We start from the raw sequence: 12,725 nt of genomic DNA, 5'->3' as shown, positions 1-12,725 counted from the left end.
ACGACTTTTGTCACGCTTCAATGACATTACCATCTCAAAGTCAGCTTACTTTGGCTATTTTCATTCAGTCATGTGTTATGGCATCATCTTCTGGGGCAATACACCTGCCGCAAAGAAAATCCTCACAGCACAAAAAAGAGCAATAAGAATCATTTGTGGTGTACCCCCACGAACCTCATGTCGAAATCTTTTTAAACGACTTGAAATACTGACAGCAACATCTCAGTACATATATTCACTGATGTGCTTCATAATAAATAACCCCACTCTGTATTAAACGAATTGCCTACATCATGAACATAACACCAGAAGAAAAGAGGATTTCCACTGTGAGTTAAAGAACTTGACACTTATTCAGAAAGGGGTAAAGTACGCTGGAACGAAAATTTTCAATTCCCTACCCAACAGCATCAAAAGTATAAGGAGTAGTACATCAGTATTTAAACGTAGCTTGAAAAATTATTTACTTGAGACTCACTTTATTCACTAGAGGAATTCTTCCAGAGAAATAAGTAAAACCCAGATTGGAAAGATGTTTTTAAATTTTTTGACACTGTTTACTGTGAAACTAATGTAATAATGCCCTAATGTAAAAATTCCTGTTTTTCTCATTTCCATTTTTGGGTCACTTTTAAACCCAAAGTGGGAAGTTTTGATTACTGTTCAAGGTTAAAATAGATGCAATAATGCCCTAAATATGAAACTGCTATCTTCACATTTATGTTGACTAGTTTTTAAGCTAATAAGTATGACTTTTGTGCACTGTTATTAATACTATAACAATGTCTTTATTCTATGTATTTTATTATGTACATTGACACGTTCCACATCTGAGTGACTTGCTCACATGTACAGATCTATGGAACAAGTATATATATAAATAAAATAAATAAATAAAGGTGTGTCATCCACATAGCAAATAACTAACTTAGGGCCAATACAATGTGGCAAATCATTTATTGCAACAATGAAGAAGAAAGGTCCAAGGACAGAGCCCTGGGGCACAACAGAAGTGACTTTCTGCAGGGAAGAATGCCTATTCTGAACTGACACAAATACTGTCTTCTGTTATTTAGATATGAATTAATTATTTCTAATGCCATATTATTTATTCCATACTATTGTAGTTTGGCTAGCAAGAAGTCACAGCAGATGCAGTCAAAAGCCTTAATGAAAATGCAGAACTCGAGAGAGAGAGAGAGAGAGAGAGAGAGAGAGAGAAGTGTGGGGGGGGGGGGGGGGGGAGAGTAGGAGGGGGGGCTGAAGATATAAAACTAAAACAGAGAAGATCAGAACAAGAAAGGCAAAAAAAGAAGAAAAGGGGGAAAAGGGATAATAGTGGGAGAAATAAAGTACAAAATTGAGTAAGTAAGGAAATACTACCAATGGAAATACATATTTATATAAATTATAAATAAATAAATGACTGGAGTAGGAGGTTTGTTAACAACATTCAAGTTCCGGAGAGTGGGTGAGATGCACGTGTGAATAGGTTAGAAAGCAAGTTCCCAACTCTGGAGTTCAGATTAACTGAGTGTGGATGGAAGGATTCAAATGGCCCATGTGGTATAGCCAACCTTCAATGGAAATACATATTTATATAAATTATAAATAAATAAATGACTGGAGTAGGAGGTTTGTTAACAACATTCAAGTTCCGGAGAGTGGGTGAGATGCACGTGTGAATAGGTTAGAAAGCAAGTTCCCAACTCTGGAGTTCAGATTAACTGAGTGTGGATGGAAGGATTCAAATGGCCCATGTGGTATAGCCAACCTTCAGGTCCCTTGAATCGTACTGTAGAGCATGCTCAGCAACTGGGTACTTAGTGTCCCATAGGCAGACTGTTCTGTGTCCACTCATGCTCTCAGCTGCAGCAGGTAGTCCCTCTCAAGCTGTGGTCTGTGTGTCCTGCCCCTCTTCCCTAACTTATCAAATCTATACCTATTTCCTACCTGATACAAATCATAACCGTTACAAAAGCTAATTTTTAATGTGTCTATCAGCAGTACTGGGAACTCATTCTCTGAAGGTCTCCTTGTAATTTTAGTGTTTTCTCAAGTGAATTTTCCTTCTGATACTATTAGTGTGCTAATGTAGATTTGTTATTTCAGTCTCCCTGTTTTTATACACTATAACTTAAGTAGAACTGCTCATCCAGGCACTCGAGTGTAGGTAACTGCATTTTGGCAGACTGCCTGCAAAACTGACTCAGAATGAACTGGGGTTGAACGGTGACAGTATTTGCCTCCACAATCTGACAGTCTTGGTATGTTGGAGTTTAAACATTTAAGCATGTCAAGTATTTTCTTATTGACTTGTTTCAGCAGTAGTTTTTCCTTGCTAAATGAACAGAGCTAATAAAAACAACCATGACAGTTAGTTTTAGTATCTTCACTAATGTTTATTACGTTTGTCAGATAACTGATCAAAAATCAAACTATATGGCAAATGTTGACACTTAAATTAGTAAAATAAAATGTTATTATACATAAACTTTTTATATTAAATGGAAATAAAATATGACAACAAATCACTGAATAGGGACCCCATAGCTCATCTGAACTTTTACTACTGCTGCTATCAGAATAAATAATATTATTACTACAGTCCTCAAACTGCTTCATAAAGATTACCTTATCGATTTTACAATTGCTTCCACATACTGCTCTTTGGTCATGATGCCATCAATACATCTGGGAGTACTCCTCAGCTCCAGATATATAACACCATCCTCTTCAAATTCTTCAATTACATCATCTGTTGCTTTACTCACAGCAGTGGGAGTTGAAGTGAGAGAATGCACAACAGAGAACAGCTGAAAACATCTCAAAACAGAAAAGTGGACATTAGAATAAAGTGCACATATTGCTGATAAGGATATATTTGAGGTTTTTATAGGTGAGGAACACTATTAAAATATGTACACAATTGTGCAGGTGGTGTTACCATTCTTTTTAATGCAGTAAAGTTACAAAAATACCAGGCATAAAAAGAGACTTCAGAAAATATCTGATGTAATCCATTAATCCATTCCAGAAGAATTTGGACATTTATTCCAGAACCATGGACCTTGCCATTGGTGGGGAGGTTTGCATGCCTCAGCGATACAGATAGCCGTACCGTAGGTGCAACCACAACGGAGGGGTATCTGTTGAGAGGCCAGACAAATATGTGGAGGGGTATCTGTTGAGAGGCCAGACAAATATGTGGAACCTGAAGAGGAGCAGCAGCCTTTTCAGTAGTTGCAGGGGCAACAGTCTGGATGATTGACTGATCTGACCTTGTAACACTAACCAAAACGGCCTTGCTGTGCTGGTACTGCGAACAGCTGAAAGCAAGGGGAAACTACAGCCGTAATTTTTCCCGAGGGCATGCAGCTTTACTGTATGGTTTAATGATGATGGTGTTCTCTCGGGTAAAATATTCCAGAGGTAAAATAGTCCCCCATTCGGATCTCCGGGCAGGGACTACTCAAGAGGACATCGTTATCAGGAGAAAGAAAACTGGCGTTCTACGGATCGGAGCGTGGAATGTCAGATCCCTTATCGAGCACGTACGTTAGAAAAATTAAAAAGGGAAATGGATAGGTTAAAGTTAGATATAGTAGGAACTCACTGGCAGGAGGAACAAGACTTTTGGTCAGGTGAATACAGGGTTATAAATACAAAATCAAATAGGGGTAATGCAGGAGTCGGTTTATTAATGAATAAAAAAAATAGGAGTGTGGGTAAGCTACTAAAAACAGCATAGTGAACGCATTATTGTGGCCAAGATAGACACGAAGCCCACGGCTACTACAGTAGCACATGTTTATATGCCAACTAGCTCTGCAGATGACGAAGAAATTGAAGAAATGTATGATGAAATAAAAGAAATTATTCAGATAGTGAAGGGAGACGAAAATTTAATAGTCATGGGGGACTGGAATTTGGTAATAGGAAAAGGGAGAGAAGGAAACGTAGTAGGTGAATATGGATGCTAAGAAATGAAAGAGGAAGCCGCCTGATAGAATTTTGCACAGAGCACAATTTACTCATAGCTAAAACGTGGTTCAAGAATCATAAAAGAAGGTTGTATACATGGAAGAACCCTGGAGATACTGACAGGTTTCAGATAGATTACATAACGGTAAGACAGAGATTTAGGAACCAGGTTTTAAATTGTAAGACATTTCCAGGGGCAGATGTGGACTCTGATCACAATCTTCTGTTTATGAACTGTAGATTAAAACTGAAGAAACTGAAAAAAGGTGGGAATTTAATGAGATAGGACCTGGATAAACTGAAAGAACCAGAGGTTGGACATAGTTTCAGGGAGAGCATAAGGGAACAATTGACAAGAATGGGGGAAAGAAATACAGTAGAAGAAGAATGGGTAGCTTTGAGAGATGAAGTAGTGAAGGCAGCAGAGGACCTAGTAGGTAAAAAGACGAGGGCTAGTAGAAATCCTTGGGTAACAGAAGAAATATTGAATTTAATTGATGGAAGGAGAAAATATAAAAATGCAGTAAATGAAGCAGGCAAAAAGGAATACAAACAATTCAAAATGAAATTGACAGGAAGTGCAAACTGGCTAAGCAGGGATGGCTAGAGGACAAATGTAAGGATGTAGAGGCTTATCTCACTAGGGGTAAGATAGATACTGCCGACAGGAAAATTAAAGAGACCTTTGGAGAAAAGAGAACCACTTGTATGAATATCAAGAGCTCAGATGGAAACCCAGTTCTAAGCAAAGAAGGGAAAGCAGAAAGGTGGAGGGAGTATATAGAGGGTCTATACAAGGGCAATGTACTTGAGGACAATATTATGGAAATGGAAGAGGATGTAGATGAAGATGAAATGGGAGATACGATACTACATGAAGAGTTTGACAGAGCACTGAAAGACCTGCGTCGAAACAAGGCACCGGGAGTAGACAACGTTCCATTAAAACTACTGACGGCCTTGGGAGAGCCAGTCCTGACAAAACTCTACCATCTGGTGAGCAAGTTGTATGAGACAGGCGAAATACCCTCAGACTTCAAGAAGAATGAAATAATTCCAATCCCAAAGAAAGCAGATGCTGACAGATGTGAAAATTACCGAACAATCAGTTTAATAAGTCACGGATGCAAAATACTAATGCGAATTCTCTACAGACGAATGGAAAAACTGGTAGAAGCCGACCTTGGGGAAGATCAGTTTGGATTCCATAGAAATATTGGAACACATGAGGCAATACTGACCCTACGACTTATCTTAGAAGCTAGATTAAGGAAAGGCAAACCTATGTTTCTAGCATTTGTAGACTTAGAGAAAGCTTTTGACAACATTGACTGGAATACTCTCTTTCAAATTCTGAAGGTGGCGGGGGTAAAATACAGGGAGGGAAAGGCTATTTACCATTTGTATAGAAACCAGATGGCAGTTATAAGAGTCAAGGGGCATGAAAGAGAAGCAGTGGTTGGGAAGAGAGTGAGACAGGGTTGTAGCCTATCCCCGATGTTATTCAATCTGTATATTGAGCAAGCAGTGAAGGAAACAAAAGAAAAATTCGGAGTAGGTATTAAAGTCCATGGAGAAGAAATAAAAACTTTGAGGTTCGCTGATGACATTGTATTTGTCTCAGAGACACCAAAGGACTTGGAAGAGCAGTTGAACGGAGTGTCATGAAAGGAGGGTATAAGATGAACATCAACAAAATCAAAACAAGGATAATGGAATGTAGCCGAATTAAGTCGGGTGATGCTGAGGGAATTAGATTAGGAAATGAGACACTTAAAGTAGTAAAGGAGTTTTGCTATTTGGGGAGCAAAATAACTGATGATGGTCGAAATAGAGAGGGTATCAAATGTAGACTGGCAATAGCAAGGAAAGCTTTCTGAAGAAGAGAAATTTGTTAACATTGAGTATTGATTTAAGTGGCAGGAAGTCGTTTCTGAAAGTATTTGTATGGAGTGTAGCCATGTATGGAATGAAACATGGATGATAACTAGTTTGGACAAGAAGAGAATAGAAGCTTTCGAAATGTGGTGCTACAGAAGAATGCTGAAGATTAGATGGGTAGATCACATAACTAATGAGGAGGTATTGAATAGGATTGGGGAGAAGAGAAGTTTGTGGCACAACTTGACTAGAAGAAGGGATCGGTTGGTAGGACATGTTCTGAGGCATCAAGGGATCACCAATTTAGTATTGGAGGGCAGCGTGGAGAGTAAAAATCGTAGAGGGAGACCAAGAGATGAATACACTTAACAGATTCAGAAGGATGTAGGTTGCAGTAGGTACTGGGAGATGAAGAAGTTTGCACAGGATAGAGTAGCATGGAGAGCTGCATCAAACCAGTCTCAGGACTGAAGACCACAACAACAACAACATTCCAGATGGCAAGGACACCCATACGATTGTTCACTGGATGGGAGGGGGGGGGGGGGGGGGGGGGCACTAAACCTGTGGATATGAAGTATTTTTAATATTCTGGAAGACGGATAGCAACTTATAACCATTAAAAAGTTCTGATCCTGTTAAAAGCCTGTGTAATACCAACTTTTAAATCATTTTCTTGAAAGAAAAACACCCAACTATATTTTCCCTTTTCTAGGGGGTTGTGGGGGTGGGGTGGAGGGGGAGGGGGCAGCTTGACACTGGGTATAGCTGCCATTTCTAGATGTGCACCACAGTCTTGATCAATTCAGTTAAAAATATCATTTCCACTAGTCTGTCTGGTTAAATGAGTATTTCACTCAGCACAACTGGCCAGTTTCAACATTCAGCTCAGCTTCAAGTACGCCTACAACATAACAACACATCAAAATAGAACAAAAGCAAAAAATATAAAAGTCTCTGCCTTGAAACTGGATGTAGCATTTCAAGAATTATGGCCAACAGTGCTGAATAGAGAACTTATTTTAACCAGATAGGCAGGTGGAAACCATGGCACCTTCCTTTGAATTTATCAAGGCTGTAATGCTCACCAAGAAGAAATTAATCAGTTACAAATAGGCCCCCAACTTTTTATCTATTCATACTTTTATATGGTGATTCTTTCATAGACATTCTTGTTGAAGAGGAAAATAGAAGACTGTGTGTAACTTGTCTTGTATGTATAAAAGCTTACCAAGTAAAACAAAAATTGCCATGAAAATATTATCACATGTTCCTCGCACAAACGAAAAAATGGCTGACATCGAAATAAGTGTCCAAGGAATAGAAAAGCAACTGGAATCACTCAATAGAGGAAAGCCCACTGGACCTGACGGGATACCAATTCGATTCTACACAGAGTACGCGAAAGAACTTGCCCCCCTTCTAACAGCCGTGTACCGCAAGTCTCTAGAGGAACGGAGGGTTCCAAATGATTGGAAAAGAGCACAGATAGTCCCAGTCTTCAAGAAGGGTCGTCGAGCAGATGCGCAAAACTATAGACCTATATCTCTTACGTCGATCTCTTGTAGAATTTTAGAACATGTTTTTTGCTCGCGTGTCATGTCATTTCTGGAAACCCAGAATCTACTATGTAGGAATCAACATGGATTCCGGAAACAGCGATCGTGTGAGACCCAACTCGCCTTATTTGTTCATGAGACCCAGAAAATATTAGATACAGGCTCCCAGGTAGATGCTATTTTTCTTGACTTCCGGAAGGCGTTCGATACAGTTCCGCACTGTCGCCTGATAAACAAAGTAAGAGCCTACGGAATATCAGACCAGCTGTGTGGCTGGATTGAAGAGTTTTTAGCAAACAGAACACAGCATGTTGTCATCAATGGAGAGACATCTACAGACGTTAAAGTAACCTCTGGCGTGCCACAGGGGAGTGTTATGGGACCATTGCTTTTCACAATATATATAAATGACTTAGTAGATAGTGTCGGAAGTTCCATGCGGCTTTTCGCGGATGATGCTGTAGTATACAGAGAAGTTGCTGCATTAGAAAATTGTAGCGAAATACAGGAAGATCTGCAGCGGATAGGCACTTGGTGCAGGGAGTGGCAACTGACCTTTAACATAGACAAATGTAATGTATTGCGAATACATAGAAAGAAGTATCCTTTATTGTATGATTATATGATAGTGGAACAAACACTGGTAGCAGTTACTTCTGTAAAATATCTGGGAGTATGCGTACGGAACGATTTGAAGTGGAATGATCATATAAAACTAATTGTTGGTAAGGCGGGGTACCAGGTTGAGATTCATTGGGAGAGTGCTTAGAAAATGTAGTCCATCAACAAAGGAGGTGGCTTACAAAACACTCGTTCGACCTATACTTGAGTATTGCTCATCAGTGTGGGATCCGTACCAGGTCGGGTTGACGGAGGAGATAGAGAAGATCCAAAGAAGAGCGGCGCGTTTCGTCACTGGGTTATTTGGTAACCGTGATAGCGTTACGGAGATGTTTAATAAACTCAAGTGGCAGACTCTGCAAGAGAGGCGCTCTGCATCGCGGTGTAGCTTGCTCGCCAGGTTTCGAGAGGGTGCGTTTCTGGATGAGGTATCGAATATATTGCTTCCCCCTACTTATACTTCCCGAGGAGATCACGAATGTAAAATTAGAGAGATTAGAGCGCGCATGGAGGCTTTCAGACAGTCGTTCTTCCCGCGAACCATACGCGACTGGAACAGGAAAGGGAGGTAATGACAGTGGCACGTAAAGTGCCCTCTGCCACACACCGTTGGGTGGCTTGCGGAGTATCAATGTAGATGTAGATGTAGATGTACTATTGTTCATCATTTTAACCAGGTATTCCATCACTGTTGCTGCTCTTATAGAGGACGATGAAAAGCTGTGAAAGGCACATCTTATATTTTGTTTATAGTATACCACATAGACATGTGTGAATGGAACAGGAAGAAGCACTAATAACTGACACAATGGGACGTACCCTCTGCCATGATCTTCAGTGATCTGCAGAGCATAGATGTGGATGTGGATGTAGATGTATTAAAAGAAACTGTTCACGCAGTTATCTAAGAACACATAAGCATGTCTTAATGTGTAAGTCGTATGAGTATTTCTCGAACTCCATTATCAAGTGGAGAATGGTAGGACCCCACTTAACAGATCAGGCATGCACCATGCAGATGAAGTGGCTACTAGGGTAGCTGAGTATGTGTGCCTTGCACATTTGTGTTTTTTAGGATAGAGGAATCCCGCCACAGGCTAGATAAGATGGATTCTGATTCCAGAGAGGGAATCATTCATCAGAGTAGATCAGAGAAAGAAACTGTCAATACAGTATTAGTTAACCGCAGGAGCATCTGTAGAGACGTCCAGCATCTAGCCTCACTTTTAACGGTAACAATGCTCCCATAGTGCTAGGGACAAAATGCCAGTTGAAACCAGATGTTAACAGCAATGAAATTCTAAATTCTGACTAAAATGTATATCGCAAACATAGGTTGAATGCTGGTGGTGGAGGTGTCTTTATAGCTGTAAAAAATACAACAATATCTACTGAAATTAGTACAGATTCCAAGTGCAAAATAATTTAGGTGCAGACAAGTGCAGTCCCTTGCCTCAGGAACGATAGTGCTGGAACACTTGAGGAGAAATTTGGACAATATTTCAAGTAAATTTCCTGGTTGTATTATAGTATTACACGGAGAATACAACTTAATAGCTATAGGCTGAAAGATTCAAATGACGGGGGCAGATAGCAGTGATAGGGAATTGCTTTAAATGCCTTTTCTGAAAATTACTTTGAGCGGTGAATTGGAGAAACTGTGAAGGTAACGTCTTAGATCTGCTTGTGACAAATAGACCTGAACTTTTTGACTCCGCACAGAATTCGTTTAGTTAGCAAGCCAGTCAGGTCCAGCTCTCGGGAGATACATATCTACAGAGTGATAAGTGTTTATCTTTTCCTGTATTTTCCTCCTAGTCTATTTCTAAAATTTCATGCATGTTTCCATTTAAGAGGTGTAAGCACACATATTGTAAGTGTAAATTTGGGTAGTCTGTAGCACAGTTTTCATTGCTTCTGAACAGACAGCTACATAGCTCATTGAGGCAGCAGCATCCATTTGTGACTCATCAGGAGGATAGCAAGTTGTGTATCTAGGAGTTGTCTGCGTTTATAGTTTATTTTCAGTTAGTTCACATTTTCAGTCTAGCTAGGATGAGTGGGATGTGTGCATGCTGTACAGCAGGAGCTGGCCGCAGTTTACAAACAGTTGAATGCGGTTTTTGCTACGGTCAGTCATCTTCAGAGTGCTGCCTCGGGGTGTAGTAGTGGCAGAGAATCTGGCATGTCACTTGGGACACCTCAGGTGTCGCTTGTTTCGCCATGGGCTTTGCTACTGAGGCACCTCCCAAGTGTACCCGAGGTGGTGGATCCACCTTCATATCAGACTGAGTGGTGAGTGGTAGCGCATTTGCCTCACTTGAGGCAGAGGGCTAATGTGGAAACTGATTGTCTGGCCTCACATATTTACCCTGTGAGTGGACTGGTGGCCGCTCCTAGAGTAGGGTCTGAACAGGCACATGGAGGGAGAGGTTTACTAGTTACTGTTGTTGGGAGCTCCCACATTAGGCAAGTTATTGAGCCCTTAGGCATAAAGCATTCAGAGCAGGAAAGAAGGCCAGTGGTCACTCTGTATATCTGCTGGGGGCCTCATTCGAGATGTGGATGCAGCCTTGCCTGCAGCTGTAGAGTGTGCAGGGTGCAACTTGTGGCTCACGTCGGCACCAACGATGTCTGTTACACGAGTTCTGAGGCCATCCTCAGTTCATACAGTTGGCTGGCAGAAGTGGTGAAGACTGCTGGCCTTCCACATGAGGTGCAAGCGGAGCTCATAATTTGCAGCATTGTTCCCAGAGTTAATCGGGGTCCTTTAGTTTGGAGTCGAGTGGAGGGTCTCAACCAAAGGATTCGTTGACTCTGTGATGGTGCTGGCTGCAGATTTCTAGACCTGTTTTACGGGTTGGGGATTGGTAGGACACCCCCTGATAGGTCAGATGTGCATTACACAAAGAAGCAGCTACCCAGGCGGCACAGTACTTGTGGAGTGCACATGAAGGCTTTTTAGGCTAGGCAGTAGTTTGAGGTACCCTGATGAACACTCGCCAGTTGATACGCAGAAAGGGAAGTCAGACCATATCCAGAGTAAAGACACTTTGACTGTCAAAATTTTATCAGTAAATTGTTGAAGTATTCATAACGAAGTTCCCGAATTTACTTCTTCTTCTTCTTCTTCTTCTTCGGCACTACAGCCCTTCGTGGGCCTTGGCCTCCTCAACGATCTTCCTCCATATCTCTCTGTTCTCATCTTTTTTTTCCATCCACGGATCCCCATCTTGGCAAGGTCAGCCAGCACATTGTCGATCCATCTAGCTCTTGGTCGCCCTTCCTTCTGGTGGAATAAAGTCTGGCATTCATTATTCGTTTGGGCATCCTGTCTTCTGTCATCCTCTCCACATGCCCTAACCAATGTATTCTTTGAGATTTGATAAATTTCACTATATCTTTTCCTTATATAAGCTCCTATATTTCATGGTTGTATCTCACTCTCTGACATTCCACCTTTCTCACAGGCCCATACATTTTTTGTAAGATTTTCCTTTCAAATGTCCTTATGCTGTTACTATCTGCTTCTGTCACTGTCCACATTTCTGACCCATATGTAGCAACAGGTCACACAAGGGAATAGTATACTTTCAATTTAGCTGTTCTTGTAATTAGAGAGTTCTTGAGTATCTTTAGGTTTGCATAACAGGCTTTGTTTCCTGCTTGTATCCTTTCTTTAATACATTTTCTCATACTATTATCATTGGTTAGGAGGACACTTAAATAATGGAAGCTTCTATCAGCTTTGAAGCATTTATCAGAAATCTTCAGGTCCTGTGGTGTTCGTCTAGCTTCAGAATTGGACATAAGCACATATTTTGTCTTGCTTTCATTTACATTAAGTCGAATTCTTGTTCCTTCTGTTTCCATTTGTCCACATATTTCTTTAAGCAATGTTACATCCTTTGTCATGATGGCAATATCATCTGCATATGCGCTTATCTGGCTGGACTTCATCATTATTGTTCCTCTTTTATCTACTTTTTGTATGATACTAAGCACTGTTAAGTTAATCAGGACTGCAGAGAGGCCATCACCTTGTTTCACTCCATTCTCAAAGTCAAACTGCCTGCTCATTCTGTTATTCACTTTTACTTTTGCTTTTGTATCCTTCATTGTTAACTCAATTAACCTTCTCAGTTTATCACAGATGCCCAATTCTTTCAGCTCTTTATACAACGCTGGTCTATTAATACTATCAAAAGCTTGTTTGAAGTCAATGAACAGGAAGTGGAGATTTATACCATATTCATAAACTTTTTCCATTATTTGTCTAACAACAAACAAATGGTCAGATGTACCTCTGTTTCGTCGGAATCTACAGTGGTATTCTCCGAGTATCTTCTCGGCGCACTTCTTAATTCTTTCATTCAGCATTCCAGAGAAAATCTTATATACTGTCCTGAATTTACTGCCCTCCAGGAAAGTTCTCGTGCTCAAATTAGTCTCGGGCCCAACAGCTGGCTGAAACCCAATGTGGAAAGCTCTCAGATATTTAGTGAGTCAAGGAACATACATCGGGAAGACAGATTAGAGGCCACAGGAGGGAAAGTGTTCATTGAAGGTGACAAAAATATTGTCTCTACTGAGGTCGTAGTTGAGTGTGACAGTGAAGTTATCTTGTGACATATATCAGGTCCAGATGAAACCAAGTTAATTGTTGGATGTTTTTATCAC

General features: G+C 40.6%; 1 protein-coding gene across 2 annotated transcripts in view; it reads right to left on the bottom strand.

Annotated features, from left to right (window-relative positions):
- Positions 1-12,725, bottom strand: part of LOC124615608 (adenosine deaminase-like protein) — an 85,011-nt gene that overhangs the window by 39,813 nt on the left and 32,473 nt on the right. For both annotated transcript variants that reach the window (XM_047143604.1, XM_047143603.1), the window contains one exon: positions 2,635-2,826. In XM_047143604.1, coding sequence (XP_046999560.1) covers positions 2,635-2,826 — 192 coding nt within the window. The remainder of the gene's footprint in view (positions 1-2,634; positions 2,827-12,725) is intronic.

This window comes from Schistocerca americana, chromosome 5 (assembly GCF_021461395.2).
Source record: "Schistocerca americana isolate TAMUIC-IGC-003095 chromosome 5, iqSchAmer2.1, whole genome shotgun sequence".
Lineage (NCBI taxonomy): Eukaryota > Metazoa > Arthropoda > Insecta > Orthoptera > Acrididae > Schistocerca > Schistocerca americana.
This window is presented reverse-complemented; position numbering and strand designations above follow the sequence as displayed.